Source organism: Sceloporus undulatus, chromosome 2 (genome assembly GCF_019175285.1).
Source record: "Sceloporus undulatus isolate JIND9_A2432 ecotype Alabama chromosome 2, SceUnd_v1.1, whole genome shotgun sequence".
Classification (NCBI taxonomy): Eukaryota; Metazoa; Chordata; class Lepidosauria; order Squamata; family Phrynosomatidae; genus Sceloporus; species Sceloporus undulatus.
Window position 1 is genome coordinate 225,463,227 of NC_056523.1, and position 22,432 is coordinate 225,485,658.

General features: G+C 40.9%; 1 protein-coding gene across 1 annotated transcript in view; it reads left to right on the forward strand.

Annotated features, from left to right (window-relative positions):
* The first annotated feature begins 3,559 nt into the window (after positions 1 to 3,559).
* The window catches only part of MAN1A2 (mannosidase alpha class 1A member 2), a 78,682-nt gene continuing 59,809 nt past the window's right edge, over positions 3,560 to 22,432 (forward strand). Inside the window, 2 exon segments of the mRNA XM_042447724.1 lie at positions 3,560 to 4,214; positions 19,995 to 20,250. Of these exon segments, the coding sequence (XP_042303658.1) occupies positions 3,856 to 4,214; positions 19,995 to 20,250 (615 nt within the window). The 5' untranslated portion in view covers positions 3,560 to 3,855.

Here is a 22,432-nt window from a genome sequence, read left to right on the forward strand (position 1 = left end):
TGAAAAAACATTGTTAAAATCTACAAAATACAAAAACTGAAAAACAAAACAATAAAAAAATTAAACATTTTAAAATTGTTTGTTCGTTTGTTTTAATTAAAAGGCCCCATCTCCTCTGTTCCCACAGACTGGGAGGGTGGTGGGACAGACACCAGCCTCAGAGCAGCGGCTGTTTCTGACTTACGGTGACCCTATCATGGGGTTTTCTTGGTAAGTTTCTTCAGAGGGGGTTTGCCATGGCCACCCTCTGAGGCTGAGAAAGTGTGACTTACTGTGAACGATAGCAATGCTGCACAGCAAAACTGGAAACTGAAATCTTTGCTTGGTGTTTTACAATATTCTTCTGTGGATCACCACGATTGGTAAAAGAAAAAGTATTGAACCTGGTGAACTATAATGATCTTGTTGTTGTTGCTGTTGTTGTGCACCTTCAAGTTGTTTCTGACTTATGGCAACTCTAGGGCAAGCCTATTATATGGAGTTTTCTTGGTAAGATTTCTTCAGAGGAGGTTTGCCATTGCCATCCTCTTACGGATCTCAGTGATCTTTCTGGATTTATAATAATCGCTTCACCAGGGATTATCTTTATTTGATATCTCACCCATCATCGATTCAAGCTTTTCCTTCTTTTTATGTGTTAGTTAATTGTTGTGTATTCATTTATGGTATCTGAATACACGAATTATGCTTTATTTGCTCACATTATCTCTATTGGAATTATTGATTATATATTGTCTTTAAAAAGATTTTACGCTTAGGGCTTAATTTATAAATGATAATTGATCCTGGCCCAGTTTTGATGGGTGACAAAGAGCGTGACTTCAGGTCAGTCAGGTTACGCTTTTTGCAAGATGCGGCTGGGTCGAAGCTGGAAAAAAAGAGAGAATACAAGAACACTGCGTTGTGGTCTAGTGTGAATATTTCAGGTCAGAGATCTGTCTGAAAGTGGTTTGGGTTTTCATTCAAGCAAAATATCCCTCACACAGATCATCCATCAAGTTTCAGCAAAGCCAGGCATCCTTCTTTTCCAGGACAAGTCCTACATTTCAACCTTCTATTCAGAAGGAATTTCAAAATGTCCTTCATTTTGAGCAAGGCTAAGAAACATGGATTTACATTTATATGAGTGTTTTTAGTTTTTTTGGGACATGTCCTCCATATTTCTTGAGCGTCCTCCATTTTGCAGTGCTTGATCCTCCTTTGCAGTGATGACATCTGGTCACCTTGAACAAAGCTCTGTTCACTTGAATTGCCTCACAGCCCCTTTAGGTTCAATTACATATAGAAGGCTTGTGGTCCACTGACTTTTAAATCTTTTAAATGTCCAAATAGTATCCATTCCAATAAAAAAAGAGCAAAAATCCCACTGACTTCTCTGGGTAGCACACATAAGAAAACCCCAATGTTCTGGAAATGAGCTCTATAGATATAAGGTATATCTTCATTAGCTTGAGTCCCTATTGGGAGAAAGGTGAGATATAAGTAAATAAAATAATTATAATGACAACGATTATAAATATATATGACGTAGGCAACAGGACATTCAGATAATCTTCCTTAGAAATTGATGCAGCTCTCTTGGAAATAGTAGACTTGTGTACAGAAAAATGGGGAAACTACGTTCAGCAATATACTTCCAGACTGTACTATGGTGATATTATTGATTAATGCAAGATGCATCTGCACTGCATAAATAATCCAATTTGACACCACTTTAACTATCATGGCTGAATGCTATGGAATTGTGGAAATTGTGGTTTGTTGTGGCACCAGAGCTCCCTGACAGAGAAGCCTTAGGCAAACTCACACATCTGTCAGGGTTTTGGTGCCATAGCATTGAACCATGCCAGTTGAAGTAGGGTCAAAGTGATTTATTTCTGCAGTGTGGATGCAGCATAGACAAACAAACAAACAAATGAAATACCGATTTTGCCATTTTATATAATTGTATAAAATAAATACAGTCATTGTATTTAAAGGGACTTGAGCATCTACAGATTTTGATATCCGTGTGGGTTCCTGGAACCAATCCCCAGCAGATGCCAAGGGCCCATTGTGATGATGGTGGTGGTGGTGGTAATGATAATACCCATTGCATTTAGTGGGACATAAGCATCCACAGATTTTGGTATCACGGGGTGGGTGGGTCCTGGAACTAAACCAAGGGGCCATTCACATTACCTTTTAGATTGGTTTTGAAATCGAATCTTGCACGTGAAGTTCATATTGGGCCCGATTCTGTCACAATCCATGTTACAATCCACTGTAATGGTGATAATGGTAATAATAATAATAATGCCCCATTGTATATAACGGGACTTGACCATCCATGGATTTTGTTATCAACGGGACGTCCTGGTAGCAAATTCCAGTGGATATCAAGGGCCCACTGTGGTGATAACAATAATAACAATAACACCTCATTGTGTTTAATAATTCAATTCCTTTTCAATGCCCCTCTTTTGTATGTTTTTAATAATATTGTGATGCCGCTCTGAGTTCCAGTTCTGGGGAAAGAGTGGGATATAAATACATAATAGTATTTAGTGGGACTTGAGCATCTACAGCTTTTGGTATCGGGAGCGGGGGGGTTCCTGGAATCAAACCTCAGTAGATATCAAGAGCCCACTATAGTAGTAGTAGTAGTAATAATAATAATAATGCCGCATTATATTTAATGGGACTTGAGCATCCATGGATTTTGGTATCAACGGAATGTCCTTGAATCAAATCCCAGCGGATACCAAGGGCCCGCTGTAGTAATTGGAGTTGGAAGGGATCCCAAGGGCCTCCAGACCAACCCCATTCTGCCATGCAGGAACTCACAATCAAAGCATCCTCTACAGATGGCCATCCAGCCTCTGCTTAAAGACCTCCAGGGAAGGAGACCACCACACTCCAGTCATACAATAGTACCCCATTGTATTTAATGGGACACCTGAGCATCTATGCATTTTAGTATCCATAGGGGATCCTGGAACCAAACCCCAACAGATACCAAGGGCCCACTGTATTATTATTATTATTATTATTATTATTATTATTATTATTAACAATAATACCCCATTGTATTTAATGGGACTTGAGCATCCATGGATTTTGGTATCAAGGGGACCTCCTGGAAGCCAATCCCAGAGGATACCAAGGGCCCAGTGTAGTAACAACAACAGTGATTCTCCATTGTATTTGATGGGACTTGAGTATGCATGAATTGTGGGGTCCACAGATTTTGGTATCTAGGGGTTCCTGGAAAGCATTGCTCTGGGCCCCGCAACAAAACTCCAACTCCCAGAATTCCATAGCCTTAGACACTAAGAAGCAGGGCTGCTTCTCATGGGGAGGCTGCCTGAGCATCCTTTCGCTCCTTTTCCCAATCCTCCTGAAGCAGGGGAGCAAAATGAACCCGCCAACTCCCACTCAACCTAACCCTGCGCGTCAGTCTACTAATTCCGTGAGTCTATAGAACCTCAGGCGCGCGCGTGCGCGAGAGAGAGACAGGGAGAGAGGGGAGGGTGCATCCGTTTTCTCTTTTCACTTCCGGTTCCGCTCTGTCTCTCCTTGTGCGCAGGCGCAGAGAGAGAGAGAGAGAGAGAGAGAGAGAGGGTTCTTCTTCGCCGGGGCCGTTGGCTGAGGCTCATTCTTGCTCCGTCGGCGGCGGCAGAGGACCACTTCTCCTGCCGCCTGCTTCCTGAGAGCGTGACCCGGATGTTGGCGGCCGCCGCCGAGGTGCCTCCGGGGCCCCTGGGGATGCTGGGCCTCCCTCCCGGAGGGGACCCGCTCTGATGCCGGCCTCCCGCCACTGAGCCCCGGCCTTCCCCCCCCCCCCCCCCCCCCCCCCCCCTTCCTCCTCCCGCGATGACGACGCCGGCTTTGCTTCCCTTCTCCGGGCGGAGGATCCCCCCTCGCGGCCTGGGCCCCTCGTCCTCCTGCTCCTCCTCCTCCTCTTCCGCGTCCTCCTCCTCCGGGTCCGGCTTCGGCCACCACCGGGCCACGCTGCGCCTGTCGGAGAAGTTCATCCTGCTGCTGATCCTGAGTGCCTTCATCACGCTCTGCTTCGGGGCCTTCTTCTTCCTGCCGGACTCCTCCAAGCACAAGCGCTTCGACCTCGGCCTCGAGGACGTCCTCATCCCCCACGTCGAGGCCGGGCAGGGCGGCAAGCACCACGGGGGAGGCTACCTCATCCACGGACAGGGCCACGACCAGCACCGGCACAGGTACTGCCGGCAGGGCAGGGCCAAGAGAGACCCCCTCCAGGGCCTCCTTCTGCCATGCAGGAACTCTCCATCGAAGCATCCCCTGTGACACAGGGTCGCCTGGGTCATTTGAACAGCGTACCTCCAAAGCGACTCCCAGCAGCCCTCTCTGTCCAGGCGCATAGTGTCCCCAAATTGTACCCTTCTAAGAGATTTTGGACTTCAGGTCCCAGAAGCCTCGGCCATGTTGGCCAATAGCAAGGGATTCTGGGAGATGAAGTCCAAAACCTGTTAAAGGTTACAGTTTGGGGACTATTGGTCTAGAATCTAGATCCAGGGAAGTAATAGTGCCACTCTATTCTGCTCTGGTCAGGACCCACCTGGATGACTGTGCCCAGTTCTGGGCACCACAATTCAAAAAGGACATTGAGAAAGTGGAGCGGGTCCAAAGGAGGGAGGTGGGGTCTCCTCCTTGGAGGTCTTTAAAGAGAGGCTGGGTGGCCATCTGTCAGGTATGCTTTGATGGAGAGTTCCTGCATGGCAGAAGGGGGTTGGACTGGAGGGACCCTTGGGGTCCCTTCCAACTCTAGGAGTCTGTGATCCTATGAACTATTAGATATGGGTCAGCTTTGGCTGAGTCAAGTTCAAGCAAGAGATCTCCCAGTTCTGATCTTTTTAGATTGTGTTTGAGATCCTAGGAAAGCTCTAACTTTTTAAGTGCTTTCCCAAGTGCTTCAGGCTGGATGGCCATCTGTCAATGGGGAGGGCGACTAAAATGGTGAAAGGTCTGGAAACCATGCCCTGTTAGGAACGACTTAGAGAGCTGGGGATGTTTAGCCTGGAGAAGAGAAGGTTAAGAGGTGATATGATCGCCCTGTTTAAATATTTAAGCACCGAAGGTGGAGCAAGTTTGTTTTGTGCTGCTCCAGAGACTAGGATCCGGAGCAATGGATGCAAGCTCCAGGAAAAGAAATTCCAGCTCAACATTAGGAGGAACGTTGCTGTTCAACAGTGGGACACACTCCCTCAATGGAGTGTAGTGGAGTCTCCCTCCTTGGAGGTCTTTAAGCAGAGGTTGGATGGCCATCTGTCAATGGGGATGCTTTGATTGAGAGTTCCTGCATGGCAGAATGGGGTTGGACTGAGTGGTCCTTGGGTCTTTTCCAACTCTGATCCTGCGTGAACAGAGACCAAAGTGCTGCACCTGCCTTGTCTTTCTCTTCTTCCCAATCTCTCTCGTTGAAGGTGAGATGCAAGTGAAGGCTTCTGAGCAGCAAGGCTGCATCCACAATGCAGAAGTAATTCACTTTGACACAGCTTTAACTGCCGCCATGGCTCTGTGCTGAGGAATTCTAAGATTTGTAGTTTTGTGTGACATTTACTCTGTCAAAGAGCTCTGGTGCCACAGCAAACTACAGTTCCCACAATTCCATAGCATCGAGCCATGGCAGTTAAAGTGGGGCCAAAGCAGGTGATTTTTGCAGTGTTGATGGAACCCAAGTATAGGGTCAGTTGGGCTCTGTCCTTTGATGTTAAAGAAGTGCCCAAGGAAGAGAGAGCCATTTTAATTGTACTGTTCTTTTAAATTGTAAGCAGCTCTGAGCCCCAGTTTTGTTTTTGTGGGAAAGCAGGATACTACTACTACTACTGCCAATTTTCCTTAGACAAGTCCTTGACTGACCAGGAATGAAAGTGACACAAACCTTCACAAGACGCAGGGTCATTGTGTCTCTCCATTAGACATATTGGCCTGAGGACAACTGGGCATAGGCAGAAAGTTGAAACCTTGCTGTGTCTGTGCCTGGTTCCCTGCAGCGTGGATAACCCAAAGTAACTTGAATAAAAGAATACTTTAAAAGTTACTCAGGATATGGGTCTGTGCCATGCACCTTATAATATAAATATTTATAGTGCCCTTATGTGTTCGCATCCATCTATAGGTAGAATTACATGCTAAATCAATAAGGGAAGTCTCTTTTTATTGATTAAAAGTTCATTTCCCTTTCACGTTGTATATGGAACAAGGAAAGTGGGGCCAGTAACAAGTAGATCTCCTTCTCCTCTTAGCCGAAAGACTCAGGAGAGTCTTCAGGGGCAGACAGACTTTACATTGTTAAGTAAAACACACTAGAAGCATTATAACAATATTCTCTTATTGATTGCTGTTTGTTTTCTTCCCTTTTGATTTCTTTTTAAAGATCTATTGAAGGCTAGAAGGCAAGGCACATCGTACAGTGGGCCCTTGGTATCCGCAGGGGATCTGTTCCGGATCTCGTCACGGATATCGAAATACTGTATGCGGATGCTCAAGTCCCATTATCTTTAGTGATGGTGCAGCCACGCAACCATGCTACTGTTGAAAGCAGTGGGACTTTGCTGTCCCATCCCTCTCCCCTGAAGCCTGCCTTGCCACTCTCACTGTGGAAGGGGGTTGCCACCTCCTCTTCCTCCCCTTACTCACCCCACTGCTGTTGCTGCTTTTCCTTCCTTCCTTCCTTCCTTCCTTCCTCCTCTTCTCCTGCCTGCCTCTGCCTCCGCTTTCTTCTTTCTTCCTCCTCCTCTTTTGCCTCACCTCCTTCTCTTCCTCCTCTGCTTGCTGTCCGCAAACATACTTGGAAAATAAGTACTCATAGGATCCTGATTTAAATATATTTTTAATTCACTGATGCTTTTCTTAGTGCAGCTTCTTTAATACAGATATTGGTCCCAGAGGCAGAAATAACATGGGGGGGGGGGGGGGGCAGAGCACCATATTTCAGCATACTTCTTATTCAATACTAATGATATGCACATATGAAATGAACCAACTGAGTCAGGCAATTGAACCTTCTAGAAACCACTTGAAACCTTCTTCCAAAATGTATCCAAGGATGATGATGTTTTCTTTTCACTGGCCTTATGGTTTTCATTTTGGCAGCCGAACATACTAGGGGTATGGGAACTCTATGTTGGGGGTCAGGGAATAGCTGGCAGGGCAGGCTTATCTACTCTCACATTAAAGGACTGTTTTGCTGCTGCTCATCTTGCCTGTTTTAGGCAGGCACACATCATGGCTGCAGTAAGATCATCTGAGGTAGAATTCCACTCTTTCCCAGCTGAAGCTTTATTGCATTGTTTACTGCAGAAACACTGTTGTAAAATAACACTGAAAGTTGTCATTTCTTCAGGCCATTTTCATCATCCCCCCCCCCCCAATCCTGATGCTGCTGAAGAACTTTTAGCTGGACATGGCACAAGGAGAAAATGAAGGTCTGGGTGGCCATAAATTGACACTATATAAAAGAACCTCTCTGTCAGAGGTTTGTTAATTGAGTTATGCCTGTACCTAATTTTAGGAAAACAATAAAAGCAATACAACAAAACTCACAAGGCACTTGTAGAATAATAACTGTAGTAGTAGAAGTAGTAGTGGTTTGTTTATATAAGGCTATCCATCTACATGGATGTATTGTATATAGAATTGTATAGAGTTGTCCTTTGCTTGACAGAAGGCTCTTTGCTCCAGCAAAGGCTTTCACCAGCGTGTAAGCTCCCTCCTCCTTGTTGTTCTCAGCTTAGAGGATTGGGGGATTGGGTGTGTGAGTGCAAAGGGAGGGGGGATTGCCAAAAGTAATTTCTTTTTCCTTTTTGTTGTCTTTTATCATTGGAGGGGAAATTCCTAGTCCAAGCCTTGAAATAAGGCACACATTTCTACATAGAAGGAAGTTTTAGGAAATGGTATCGGCTGTCCTTTCTGTCATAGAATCATAGAGTTGGAAGAGACTGCAAGAGCCATCCAGTCCAACCCTATTCTGCCATGCAGGAAATCTCAATCAAAGCATCCCTATTGACAGATGGCCATCCAGCCTCTGTTTAAAGACCTCCAGGGAAGGAGACTCCACTACACTCTGAGGAAGGAGTGTGCTCCACTGTCGAACAGTCCCTACTGTCCACAGAATGGTCTTCTTTATTGCAGCTTGTCTTCTGTGTTTTACCTAGTTGAATTTAACTGAGTAAGGAAAAGAGCATTAGATTGCATGCCGTGCTAAAACATTTCAGCATAACCATGTGCATAAGCCTTATTGCCTCTTCATTTTGTTTCTTATTTTCTATTTAATTTTTAAAATACAGTATGTTATAAATTGTTATTTACAATCAGAAGGGATCTCAGTTACATACAGTAATGTCCCAGTATAACAAAAGCAGGAAAATAAAAACAAAAAGAGAGGGAAAATAACCAAATTAGTTGTAGGTTTCTATAAAAGCTGGCCAAATGTCCAAATATGTCCATTTGTAAATTCCGTCTATATGCCATTCTTTCAAACGTTGCAAGAGTTGTTAGATCTTCCATCCATTAGATCACAGGTGAGAAAAATGATATTTCTACTATCAGTCTTTTAGCAGTCGGAAGGGTGTGAAAAATCCATTTCTGTTGGCTGTTCGTTAATTTCCAAGATACAGGTAAATAATCCAAAAGAACAAGCACATTACTGTACTGAACTTTCCAAAACTAAATTTACTCATACTGTATTATTATTCATGTGATTACTTCCTCCCAAAATGTTGCTACTAGATGCCAACTCTGAAACTTACTGTATGCCTCAAGGAAGCATTAGCAGTATTACATTTCCAACAATTAGCTGATTTAAAAATCCCGTTTTTGAATAGATGCTGTGGTGACCAACATACCCCAAAGAGCCATGTCTATTGTACTGTTTATCACACTGTTTATAGATGATAAAACCAATGACCATTGATTAGTCAGAATTTGGTGTTCCTATTCTCTCTTCCATTCCTGTTGTAAACCTCTCGTGCCATATTTATTTATAGATAATAGAAATTTATATATTTAAATTGTTGATTTGGATACTTGGTTGGAATACTTGGTTGGCCCAAATTAATGTTCTAAAATTAAAGAAATCTCAGATGCTTTTAAAGCTGCAGGTCCAAATCTAGATTGTAACAAATATTTCAGTTGTAGATATTGGCAGGTAGCTGATGTGGTAATTTAAACTGTTCTTGTAAAATTGTAAAGGGCAAAATCTCATCATTAACACCAAGTTATCTGACTTAAGGTAACAGTGGCCTGTTACAGACTGCCAAAATAAATCTGCTTCGGGTCTCTTTGGAGGTATGCTGTTTAAATGATGCATGCATCCTAAGAATCCTGAAGCTGCACCAAAGCTGCACTCAGTGCTTAGGAATGGAGTGTGGCTTTGGCGCAACCTCCGGACTCTTAGGACCCATGCATCATTTAAATAGCATACCTCCAAAGAGACCTGAAGCAGCTTTATTTTGGCAGTCTGTAACAGGCCAGTATGGCGAAAATAAGCAGCCATTGAACTTTATTAAAGGCCTTATCAGCATTTAAAGAAATAACGGCTGGCTGATCAAATCTGTCCCAGTTTAAGGCAATCATATCCACAGCCAATAGAATATTAGTGCCCCCCTGCCTGCTTTTGATAAATCCTACCCAGTCAGGACTTAGCAAAGATTAAATGACTTTTTATAATTTATTAGTTAAACTAGCTGTCAGTTTTTGATATGAACGTTACATATGGATATAGTGTGGATCTTCATTTTGTGTCTTTCCTCTTTATGCACCATGGCTGAAGATTTACTGCATAAATTAAGCATAAATTGCTGTAATGCTCAAATTAAGCAACTGTGGCTACCAGGCAGAGATCTCAAACTGTGACTGGGCTAGTTAAAATTTGGTTTCGACTACCTAGCATATGATATTGCTGCTGGTGAAGTGATGTCACTTCGGCTCTGTGTATTTTGTTGCTGTTAGCAGCCCTCTAGTCAACTTCATGGCGACCCTGTGAAAGATATTTCCAAGACCTCCAATCTGCTTAGGTCTTCTAGATTCAGGACTGTGACCTCTCTGATCGAGTCTATCCATCTAACATGCGGTCTTCCTCTTTTTCTACTGCCTTCTACCTTTCCTATCATTATTGTCTTTTCCAATGATTCATGCCTTATGATGTGGCCAAAGTATGACAGACTCGTCTTGGCTTCCAGGGAGAGTTCAGGCCTGATCTGCTCTAGAACCCATTTAAATGTCTTTTTGATTGTCCATGGTATCCTCAGCACTCTCGTCCAGCACCACATCTCAGATGAGTTGATATTCTTTTTATCTACTTTCTTTACTGTCCAGTTCTTACATCCGTACAAAACGATGGGGAATATGATGGACTGGATGATTCTAACTTTAGTGCTCCATTGTAGATCTTTTTAAAAACCTTTAACTTGAAATTCATTCCACAGTTTTTAATATCCCTCCTTTGAAATGTGGGGACGCTGTGCAATTTGGGAAGTAATTCTTAAAAAGTTTATTGCAGAAATAAAGATAGATGTATCATTTTTTCAAGAAGCTCTGTAGCATTTTATAAACATCCTCATCTTATTTTCAATAGGCAAGAAGCTAACCTATTACATCAAGTAGTGCTGTTATAAGCAGATATTATTTTGCTTTCAATGCCAGTTCAAAAAATTTGACAAGTTGTTTATTGCTGTTGTGTGCTTTCAAGTTGTTTCCAACTTATACAGCCCATTTTTAACAAATAGGTAGTAACAACTGTGCACTAAATTCCACACCGTGCCTTGTGTAGAGCTATCTGAACCACCCACTGCTAGCAGACTGAGAATCCACTTGGTTAGTTTTTGAGAGATGTGGGAACAACACTATATCCACTGTATTTTCTGTTCCTAAGGGTTGCTTTTGACAGGCTTTGTACAAAAAAAAAGTCTGAGTTCCATCTTAGCTTTTCAATATAGACTTTTGCTCTAATATTTTGAATCACATTTTCAGCTTAAGGATGTATTGGTAACAAAATCCATATTGGGCCTGAACAGACAGGCTAAAATAAAGCTGCTTTGGGTCACTTTGGAGGTATGCTGTTTAAATGATGCATGCACCCTAAGAGGTTGGAAGCCACACTAAAGCCACTCTTCAGTCTTAAGGACTGGAGCACAGATTTGGTGCAGCTTCTGGCTTCTTAAGATGTCCATATCATTTAAATAGCATACCTCCAAAGAGATCTGAAGCAAGTTTATTTTGGCCTATCTGTTCAGGCCCATTAATACCTTTGTATCTTGTTTTTCATTAGGGTCACCGTAATTATCATGGCTACTATTCAGATAATTTTTTGCCATTGTTGAATGCAAAGGAATTGACAGAATCCTAAATAATGCTAACTATAGTTTTATATTCCAAATTATAATATATATTTAGCACATCAAATAATTACACTTCCGTCTTTGAAGCATATGTTTTGTGACTTTTTAATAGGGTTGAGAGTTTTAAAGCTACTGATGGGATCAGCATAAACTGAAATTCTTCATGCCAAGTCTCTGATGAGTTTTCAATCCCTTTTAAATCAGATTTATCAGTGGACTCCTAGATTGCAGTCCTAAACACACTTAGTTAGATGTAAGCCCCATTGAATATAATGGGACTTACATCTGATCAAACATGCATAGGATTGTGATGGTTTTCCACTAAATTTTCAGTGTCAGCTTTGCAATCACAGATGTTTGTCTTCCTTTTGTGATTGCTGTTGCTTTACCCTACTTGGGTCCAAACAAGTTGTGTAACTATATATTGCTACAGCTATGTGAAACCTCTAGATTGCAATTGATATTTGTTGAAGTACACAGTTTGTTTTTGCTGCAGGCTTCTAAATTAGGTTACTGGGTTTATTAGTACATTAAACATCTAAATTTCTACAGTGTTCCTACATTTACAGCCAACCCTCCATATCCACCAATTCTTTATCCACAAATTCAAGCATCCACAGCTTGAAAATATTCAAAGGTACATACATTCCAAAAAGCAAACCTTGATTTTGCCATTTTTTGTAAGGGACACCATTTTATTATGGCATTGTATTTAATGGGACTTGAGCATCCATGGATTTTGGTATCCACAGGGGATCCTGGAACCAAACCCCAGTAGATACCAAAGGCCCACTGTAATAAGGCCACTTTATTCTGCTTTGGTCAGACCTTACCTTGAATACTGTGTCCAGTTCTGCAAACATAATTCAAGAAGAATGTGGACAAACTGGAGTATATACAGAGGAGGGTGAAAGATCTGGAAATCATGCCTTATGTGTAGTGGCTTAGGGAAATGGGTATGTCTAGTCTGGAGCAGAAAAGGTTAAGGAATGACATGAGAGTCATGTTTAAATCTTCCAAAGGATAATCCTATTTTTAAATTTTTTTAAAAAGGGTTTTAAATATTCCTTAAAATATTACAAATGACAATACATTAATACAAGACAACATTACATTAATGACTACATTATTGCAAAACAACATAAAATAACAAGATTCTTTCTAGGCACCACGAGACTTAATTACCACACCGTCAACTTAATTACTTTCTTATTTCACCTTCTTGAGTTGGTTATTACATTTTTCTGATTTGTCCGTTCCTTTATCTTTGTTTTGTATATCTTCCCTTTGTGAACTGATAGAAACAGGATCTGTTATCATTCTCTACTTATCTTTACTTTTCCCTCTTTTCTTCCCCATTTATTACTCTTAGGGTCGAAACAGATGCCAAAAAAGCCTACTTCTAGGTGTCATTGGAGCATGGCATTTACACAATGCCTACTGCCGGAGCTTCCTGAAGCTGCCCTGGGGCTGTGATGGGGTCAGGAAACCTGGCTCTTTCTTGGACCAAATAGGAGCAGATAGGATCTTTTCTTAGGATTTTTTTCTGTTCTATTTGGGCTGGGTTCAAGGCGGGTTGGGGCTGCAGTGTGTTTTTGCCGTGGTCCCAATCTGTTTTTGGCGGGAGTGACTTCAAGCCGCCCCTTCTTGCTAGTCTTTTCTGGCCCTTAGTCAAGTAACATTACTTCTTTCCCTTCTTTCATTCCCAGAGAACTCTGACACTCTCCCAATTCTCTTCAAAATGTTTTGTTGCCTTACTACCTAAAAGGTTGATATTTTGCTCATTTCATACAAGTTTTTTACTTCCTAATCTTCTAATGATAATATCTCTGTATTCTTCTATTCCTTAGCATACACAATCCTGGCTGCTGTAATTATATATAGTAGCACTTTTCCATATATTTTTTTCTGATTGTCCATCTAGTATATTTAACACATTTAATAGGTATAATTCTGGAACACATGGAAAGTTTATTTGTAGTGTTTCTTTCATTTTGTTTTGTATCTTTTTCAAATATTCCTTTCTCTTTTGTACATTGCCACCACATATGATAAAATGTAACATTTTCTCCATTGCAAGGATAATCATATTGAAGATTGAGCAAGTTTGTTTACTTCTGCTCCAGAAAGTAGGACATGGAGCAGTGAATACAAACTACAGAAAAAGAGATTCTGCCTAAACATTAAGAAGACGTTCCTGGCAGTAAGAGGTGTTTGGCAGTGCAAGATGCATACCGCCGGAGCTTCTTGAAGCTGCCCTGGGGCTGTGGTGGGGTCAGGAAAGTTGGCAAACTTATTCAGGACTGCAACAAGATACCACTTAGCAAACTCTAGCATCGAAACCATCTGTAACTGTTCTAACTTTTGCAACAATGCCACTGGCACCTCAGACATTGGGCCAGACTCTGATTCAGTAACAGTCTCTGCATCTAAGTCCCTTCCTCTTGCTCTTTGTGCACTAGATCCGTCCTTGCCAAAAGACAGTGTCAAAGCATTGTAGACTAGATAATGTGGATGATTAAATTCCTTGACTTGTTTGCATCTCAGTCTCAAATAGACAATCCCATGTTCCATCAGGTTCATTCCCAGGCCACCACTCTACCAGTGCTACCTTCTTTGGCCCAGTTGATCCACAAATCACTATCCTCCCTACTAACTTGACTAAAATAGAGAGTTTTTACAGAGTTCAGGACTCAGATATTCCCTGGATTGGACAATAACCAAAGCCCAACTCGTTAATTGTTGATGATGCTTGTTTTTGGAGCTCTCGGCTCTATTCCATTTCTGCTGATAAGGAAAAGAAGAAACTCAATTCGATTGGCAGAAAATCCTATTCTTCCTCTGCCTTGTAAAATTTCCAGTGGTCTGGCCTGCGTGGGTGCTTATCAGTTTTTATAGGAAATTATTCTACCACCATTGACAAGTTGAGTGACGAAGACCGAAGAGTGGCATCTATGACCCATTTCAAGGCTCGCCAGGTGGCTGGCCAGGAAATCATGACCTCTAGAGATATTGCCAATTGTGGTAGCAAGTTGATGATTGGACCAGTGGCACTCTGAGACTACACTTCTTGGGGCTTTCTGAGCAAGCTTGGTCAGTGATTGAGAACATACTGTTTGATGATAGTAGGCTCTTCAGCTCCAAGATGGACTTTTAGTTGGAGCAGATGCAAAACAGAAGGTCTGTGGTCAGTCTCTCCCCAGATCCAGGCACTCATGGTAAGAGTACAGTATGACCTACAGGAAACTGCTTTTTCCACCAAGGTCTCACTACTGTCATATGCTCCTTCTGCTGTCTTCTGATGGCCAGAAGCAAGCTGCCTCCACTCCGAGATATAAGCCCAGCCAGTCCAAGAAGAGACAAGGCAAGACATCCAAATGATTCTGCCTTGGACCACCCTTCTGCTGCCATTGTATCACCAATGTCAATGTCTTTTATTCCACCAATGCTAATGTCTCCATTCCATGATCCAGAAGTAGCACTTCACTTCAGCCTCCATCCGTTTGGACTCCTGGATCCTCAACACCATTGACAGAGGCTGTGTTGTAGAATTCAAAGAGTAGTCCCCTACTAGTGTCTTATATTAGATCAATTTAGAACTGTTCTTTACAAAGAAGCATGGCAGAATATGAACATAGAGACTCTAGGTTTAAAATATTTTATCCATTTTTGAGATTATATTAATGTTATATTTAATTTTGAATCCTATTTAGTATGTTGACTTTTGCTCCCAGTTAGTTGAAGGAGAGGCAGTCTTATCTGGGAATCAGTCCCATTGACCTCAGTAGGACTTTGAGTATACGTACATATATGTAATTAGACTCTTAATCAGTTTGAGGGGGAAAAAGATAGCCTTATTATCAGGGCGTTTATCAGGGCATATTTCACAATAGCTTAACTGGAATTTAGCTGGGTATTTAATTGATATAGGTCAGAAGTACTACCAGTAGAAGTCAAGATGAACAGTTATGTATTTAAAACATGGCAGTTTCTATTATCTGTCTCACATGATTAAACTTAATATAAGCAAGTTAATAAGAGTTATTGAACAAGATTTAGAAAGATGGTAAGGTTTAAAGCAGATTCTGTGGGGTAAAGTAAACATGATTATAATGAACATTATTCCTAGTATAGTTTATGTAAAATATTGTTTATGTTCCTTTCCCTTATACTTTGCAAGTATTTACGAAAATTAAATGCCATCTGCCCTTCATATCTATGGAGGTTCCATTCTGGACCCCTCCATGGATGCCAAAACCCACAGGAACTCAAGTCATGTGTGCATGCACCACCATTGGGATGAATGGGGTGGGTCATCTGCGGATGCTCAAATTTATGGATGGCAAGCTTGTCATTGTTTAGAAAAAAAAATTGAGGGGCTTAAAATCTAGAATATCAAGGAAAAGAATGCAAAATTTTATTAAATAAGTAATATTTGGTCTTCCAGATATTCTCACATACCATTGGACATACTTGCTAACATCCATTTATTCTTGGTTTTCTATACAGCTGGCCCTTAATCTCCATGGGAGATCTGTTCTGGTCCCCTCTGCAGATGCTGAAGTTCCATTGTCCCCAATGGAGGTGCGGGCGCTGTGCGGCCATTAGGGACAATGGGATTTCAATGGTGGCATGTGCTCAGCATCCCGACTCCATTTAGGCTCTTTTTCTGCTGGACGAGCCCTGGATGCCTCAAAGAAAGAGGTGTGCCATCTTGTGGCCAAAAGGCACCAAGCCCAGAACCCCCTCCTCTGCTCCAGCTCAAATGCCAGCTGTAAACATGATGTCAAATCTGAACTTGGCATCAAAGGGGCAGCAGGAGAAGGGCTTCCTCCCCCCTGGGGCTGTATGTAGGGAGGCTGGGGAAGAATGGAGGCAGGGCTGTTTTGACCTCCACCGATGAAACACTCTCAAGGCCCCCGAGTGGTAGGGGGATCGCTCACTCTCACCTAAACAACTTCTTAACACTCCCTCATACAAAGGCTTAGCAGGATTAGATACTTTTAGTCTGCTTTCTCAAGAGCTACAGAATGTTGCTTACAATCACAAGAAAGTAGTTAATGAAGTTTACTGCAACCTAGGGAAGAATGCAATTAATATTACTTAGCCCTTGTTGCCAGATGATACACTGGGTTGTTCTCATAGAATCATAGAGTTGGAAGAGACCACAGGAGCCATCCAGTCCAACTCTCTGCCATGCAGGAATACACCATCAAAGTACCCCCCAATAGATGGCCATCCAGCCTCTATTTAAAAACCTTCAAAGATCACAAATAAGAACTCTGATCTATTCTCAAATAACTATAAGAAAATGTGGGGATCAATAAAGGAAGAACTTTTTAAAATGGAAGGATTTGAAACTGTCCTTATTAGGAAGAATTTCCACAATTAAAAAGAACATTCTTCCCAAAGTGTTAACTTTATTTTGAATCTTACGAGTCATTAAAATCGACGTAACATTTAAGGAATAGCAAAGGGATATAACATCTTTTATATGGAATGCCAAGAAACCAAGGATAAAACTAAAATATAAGCAGGATACGAAAGAAAGAGGGGGGCTAGCCTTATCAGATCTCAAACTGTATTATCACGTTTGTTGTCTAATATGAAGAAAAGATTGGGCATTATTGAAAAATTAAAAATATTAAATTTAGAGGTTGCAGATCTGGGATTTGTCTGGCAAGCCTATATGTTTTATTACAGAGAAAAAGCAAACCGTGATTTTAATAATCACTCCATAAGAAACTCTTTTACGTACATGGAATAATATTTTAAAAGAATCTGTTTAAAGATTCCTTTGTGGGCTTCCCCACACAAAGCATTATTTAGAAGCTATCAGTGGTTAAACAAAAACTAGATCACATGTAAAAACCTACTGACCTATCAAAATGGTGCACTGAAAATAAAAACCTTTAGAAGAACTTGAAAAAGAAGGTATTAGATGTAACTGGTTTCTATAAAAGCAAATAAAAGAAAGATACATAATGGACAATAAGCAAGATGGATAGGGAAAGCTGACTCAGAGATAGAAGAAATTCTATTATCAAATGAAAATGCTATACTATCCAAAATATCTAAATGTATTTTGAAAATGGTCACAGAAGATGAAATTGTAAAAGAAAACATAATAAAATGGTTCACAAAAAAACTTTGTGTACACAGTTGAGTTAAAGCAGTTGTCCCTCCATATTCTCTAGGGTTAGGGGAACAAGACCCCCGTGAATATGGAAAAATCACAAATAACAAAAACACCGTTTTTACCTGAGAGGACACCTCTAGGAATCTCAAGGTCCTCCGGTGCAACTCTCTGGTCAGTGTCCAACATTCACTGACCATAGAATGGCACTGGAGTAGCTACAAATGGTCTTTCAGTGCAACTTTTAGTTCAAGTTGACCACAGAGTTGCACTGGAGGACCTAGACAGTCCTAGAGAGAACATATTAGATAGATAGAGTCTCCTTCCCTGGAGGTCTTTAAACAGAGGCTGGATGGCCATCTGTCAGGGATGCTTTGATTTGGATTTCCTGCATGGCAGGGGGTTGGACTGGATGGCCCTTGCGGTCTCTTCCAATTCTATGATTCTATATTAATCAAATCCTTGAATAATCAAATCCGCAAATATCAAAGCTGCAAATATGGAGGGATGACTGTACTTTGTTCCAAGAACTAAAAGAAAATTGCTACAAGATAACTTTAGATGGTATTTAACACCTAAAAAAATTATGTAAGATCTATGGAAATTGTATTAATAAATGCTAAAAATGTTTTAAAGAAAAAGGATCGCTTTCCACATGTGGTGGACGTGTGTAAAAGCAAAGAAGTATTGGGCACAAGAATATCATATAACAAATGGAAGATTACAAGAAAACATAAAACTTAAACCAGAAACATTTCTGTTAAACATGATTGATGAAAAACTTGGAAAAAATAGAAAAAAATATTTATTTTATAAGCTATCTGCCCCTAAAATATTATATGCCCAAACACGGACGCAAGAAAACATTCCATCAACAGAGGGTTGGTTAGTAAAGTTATTTGAGATACCAGAAATGGATAAATGGACCAGAAGATTACCTTATATATAGGCTCATATGTGAGTTACAGTTCAACTATAAATACATTTTGATATAACAGCCTTAAAGTAGGAAAGAAAACATTATATCTATGCCATGAGATAGCGTTTTATAGAAAGACTGGAAATAATAAAATACAGTACTGAAAGCTGTAGACAAGGAAGTAATGCATGATGTTTTGAATGGATGTCCTATTGTAGGATTGTTGTGATTGTTGTGTGAAATGAGTGCATTTGTTGTAGAATTGCTTCTTCTTTAAAGAAATGTTTGAAAATTATTCTAATAAAAACTATTTTAAAAAAAAAGCTCCAAAGAAGGAGACTCCACCATACTCCGAGGCAGGAGTGTGTCCCACTGTTGAACAGCTCTTGCTGACAGGAGGTTCTTCCTAATGTTAAGGTGGAATCTCTTTTCTTGCAGTTTGTATTCATTGCTTGTTTGCTAGTCTCTGGAGCAACAGAAAACAAGCTTGCTCCAGCCTCAACATGACACCCCTTCAAATACTTAAATAGAGCTATCATGTCACCTCTTAACTTCATCTTCTCCAGGCTTAACATACCTAGCTCCCTAATTCGTTCCCCATAGGGCATTGTTTCCAGATCTTTCACCATTTTGGTTGGCCTCCTCTGCGTATGCTTCTTTGTTGCCATTGTGGAACATTTTAAACAGTGGCAATTGAAATAGCAATAATAGCATTTACGATAGAAGTGAGGAACCTGTAGCTCTACAAATTTTGAGGAACTATTGCTCTCATCATTCTTGACCATTACATAGAGTTGTTATGTATGCATGTTTTAAACTTATATCCCTACTAGGAAAGGTGGCTATTATTGCCCAAGTAGATGATAATTTTACTTACATTATAAAGGAAACAATTTTGAGTTGTAGCACCTGTAATCCTTAAATTTGTTTCATACCAAGCTTCATGAAAAATGAATTCAATTTTAAAAAAGCTGAAGTGTGTGGAAAACAAAATGTTTGTGCAGTCATAAGTATAAATATCAAGGTTACAAGCTAAGTGTAAGTACCAAATTTGATCAAAATTGGTTCATACATGTGCATTCTAAAAATAGAGAACTTTAAAGTGTTAGTTCAAAGAATTACATAGAATAACCAAAACCTTACTACAGCTTTTGTTTTGGTCCAGTTATGGCTTCAAGCGTGGAGATTTGTATATCATGACAGAAAGACAAACAGACACTTTACAGTATTGTTCAGGCTTGTTCAAAACAGTATTACTGCTGCTGGACTCCTGTCAAAAATGTTATCTCAATGGGAAATTTCTCATTGCTAGATGTAATGTATAAAATGGCTGCTGTTGTATGGGAAGCATCCTCCTTCAGTCTATATTCCTGGCATAATTGATTCAAGATGGAATTTTATGCTAAGGATGAGTTGCAGGGTCATCAAAAATATCTAATAATAATCAACACAGTATTACAAAGCCTTTTCAGAAAATATTGCGTAACAGATGTTTAGTAGGAAAGAAAGGTACAGTGCACCTTACGAACTTAAGAATTTAAACTGACTAAGAAATTAGTGGTCAGATTGTTGATTGTTTCTTTAGGGAAGAAGAGGAACGCCTGAGAAATAAAATTCGTGCAGACCATGAAAAAGCTCTGGAAGAAGCAAAAGAAAAACTGCAGAAGTCACGGGATGAGATCCAAGCAGAAATTCAGACTGAGAAGAACAAGATTGTAAAGGGCTTGAAGAACAAAAGCAGCAAGCCTCTGCCACCAGTCCCGGTGCCAAATCTTGTAGGGATTAACAATGGAGATCCAGTGGATCCAGACATTCGAGAAAAAAGGGAAAAAATTAAAGAGGTAACAGACAGTGTCATCCGATTCTCATCTAACTATATTTCCGGATGGGAGATCATTTCGGTAAAAAGATAATGCATGTGGTAGCTCAGTTTATCTCCTGCTGATTTTTAATGCCCCACATTGATACCTTCCTTTGTAAATAGAGGTGAATTCTTAGTTGACACGTGTGTTATTTTGCTCTGTTTGCTGAAGAACTAAGAATAAGCACTCCCAAACATAGCAGCTTGGTAATAAATTCTGCAAACCTTAATTCTGCTGAAGAAACACAGTCAATGGGATAAAGAGGAGGTATTTTCCAAGTTACCTTTCTTTCTTTCTTTCTTTCTTTCTTTCTTTCTTTCTTTCTTCCTAAAATTAAGTATTAGCACCAGCCCAAACTTTCTGAATATAATTACACAGCACCTTCTGTTAGACCCTTTGCTTATATCTAACAATTGGGAAACGGTGACTGAGCTTGACAATAAATATCTAGGCTGGTAAGTATTCTGTAAAAGTTGGTGTTCTGTAGATTCCCTGTCCATGGCTACCTCAAACATAGCTGCTTTAAGAGATAATTGGATTACAGCTTTATGCAGTAAGCTCTCATTTTCCTCTGAATATTCACAACAAAATATTTATTTTATTGATGTTTTGGTAAGTGTAAGAATTTGCAGTATATGTATTGTATACGTGTCTTCAAGTCACCTGTCAACTTATGGTGACCCAATGAATTCCATAGCATTTTGTGAAGTCGAAGGCTTTCACAATCGGCATCCATAGTTTTTTGTGGGTTTTTTGGACTATGTGGTCATGTTCTGGAAGAATTTATTCCTGATGTTTCACCTGCATTTTTAGCTAGCATCTTCAAAGGGTGGTGCCATGCAGGTGTGTGGAGTATATATACTGTGTGACCCTTGCTTGAGAGGAAGTGATTTACATATTAATCTCTGTGTTGGTCAGTTGGTGAATGGCAAGGCATCAGGGTGGGAGGATAAGTTGATTTTTCTGGCTGGCCCAGTCTGCAAATTTTCAGTTGTGAAGAAAAGCAACCACCCAACAAAAAGATATTTTTACTGTGCATCAAAGGGGTCACAGAAAGAATAGGGAAACTGATAAGGAAATACAACCTCCAAATGATCTACAGACCAACCAGGAAAATCCAGCAAATGCTGTGCTCAGCGAAGGACAGGAGAGAACCTCTCATGGCTGCAGGAGTTGCATATTGTGCAGCTGTGGACATGTCTACATAGGGACCACCAAGTGCAGTGTCCAACCATGAATCAAGGAATATGAGCCAGTCGGAAATATCAGCAGTAGCAGAACATGTTATAAACCAACCTGGGCATAAAATGCTATTTGAAAACACTGAAAATCTGCACCATGCAACAACTATCAGGTCAGAATGCACAGGGAAGACATTGAAATCCATTTAAGAAACCCTTAAACAAAGTTTGGCTACCACTCCTGAAAAGCAGCAAAATCAAGACTCAGCACATGCAAATGAACATCATCCAGGGTTCGGGGTTTCCCAGCAGATGATGGATCACTAATTAAACAGACACAAATCCTCCTGGCAAATCTCCCCACCCTGAGGCCTTGCCATTCACCAACAGACCAGCACAGAGATTAACATATAAATCACTTCCTCTCAACCTAGGGTCACATAGAGTGTGTGTGTGTGTGTGTGTGTGTGTATGTATCTCACACACCTCCATGCCACCATTTTCTGAAGATGCCAGCCACAGATGAAGATGAAACATCAGGAATAAATTCTTCCAGGACACGGCCACATAGCCTGAAAATCCCACCAAAAAAAGGGAAAAAAAAGAGGATTTTCTTTACAATGAATACTCAGAGGTGATTTTGCCAGTTCCTTCTTCTGACATATAACCTACAGCACCTCATATTTCTTGACTGTCTTCCATCCAAGTAGTAACCAGGGCTAACCCTCCTTAGCCTCCAAGATTAGAGAGGATTTGGTGCCTTTAGGATTTTTAAGCCACACCATTTGTAATACAGTGGGCCCTCGCCTTACGCGGGGATCCGTTCCGTATCCCTCCGCGTAAGGCGAATTCCGCCTATGCTCAAGCCCCATTGTAAACAATGGGGCTCGTGCACGGCGGCGCAGTGGGGCGCAACAAGTGCGTGTGCCCATTCAATTGAATGGGACGCGCCGCCCTGCGCGCGCCCCGCGGCTTGAGCG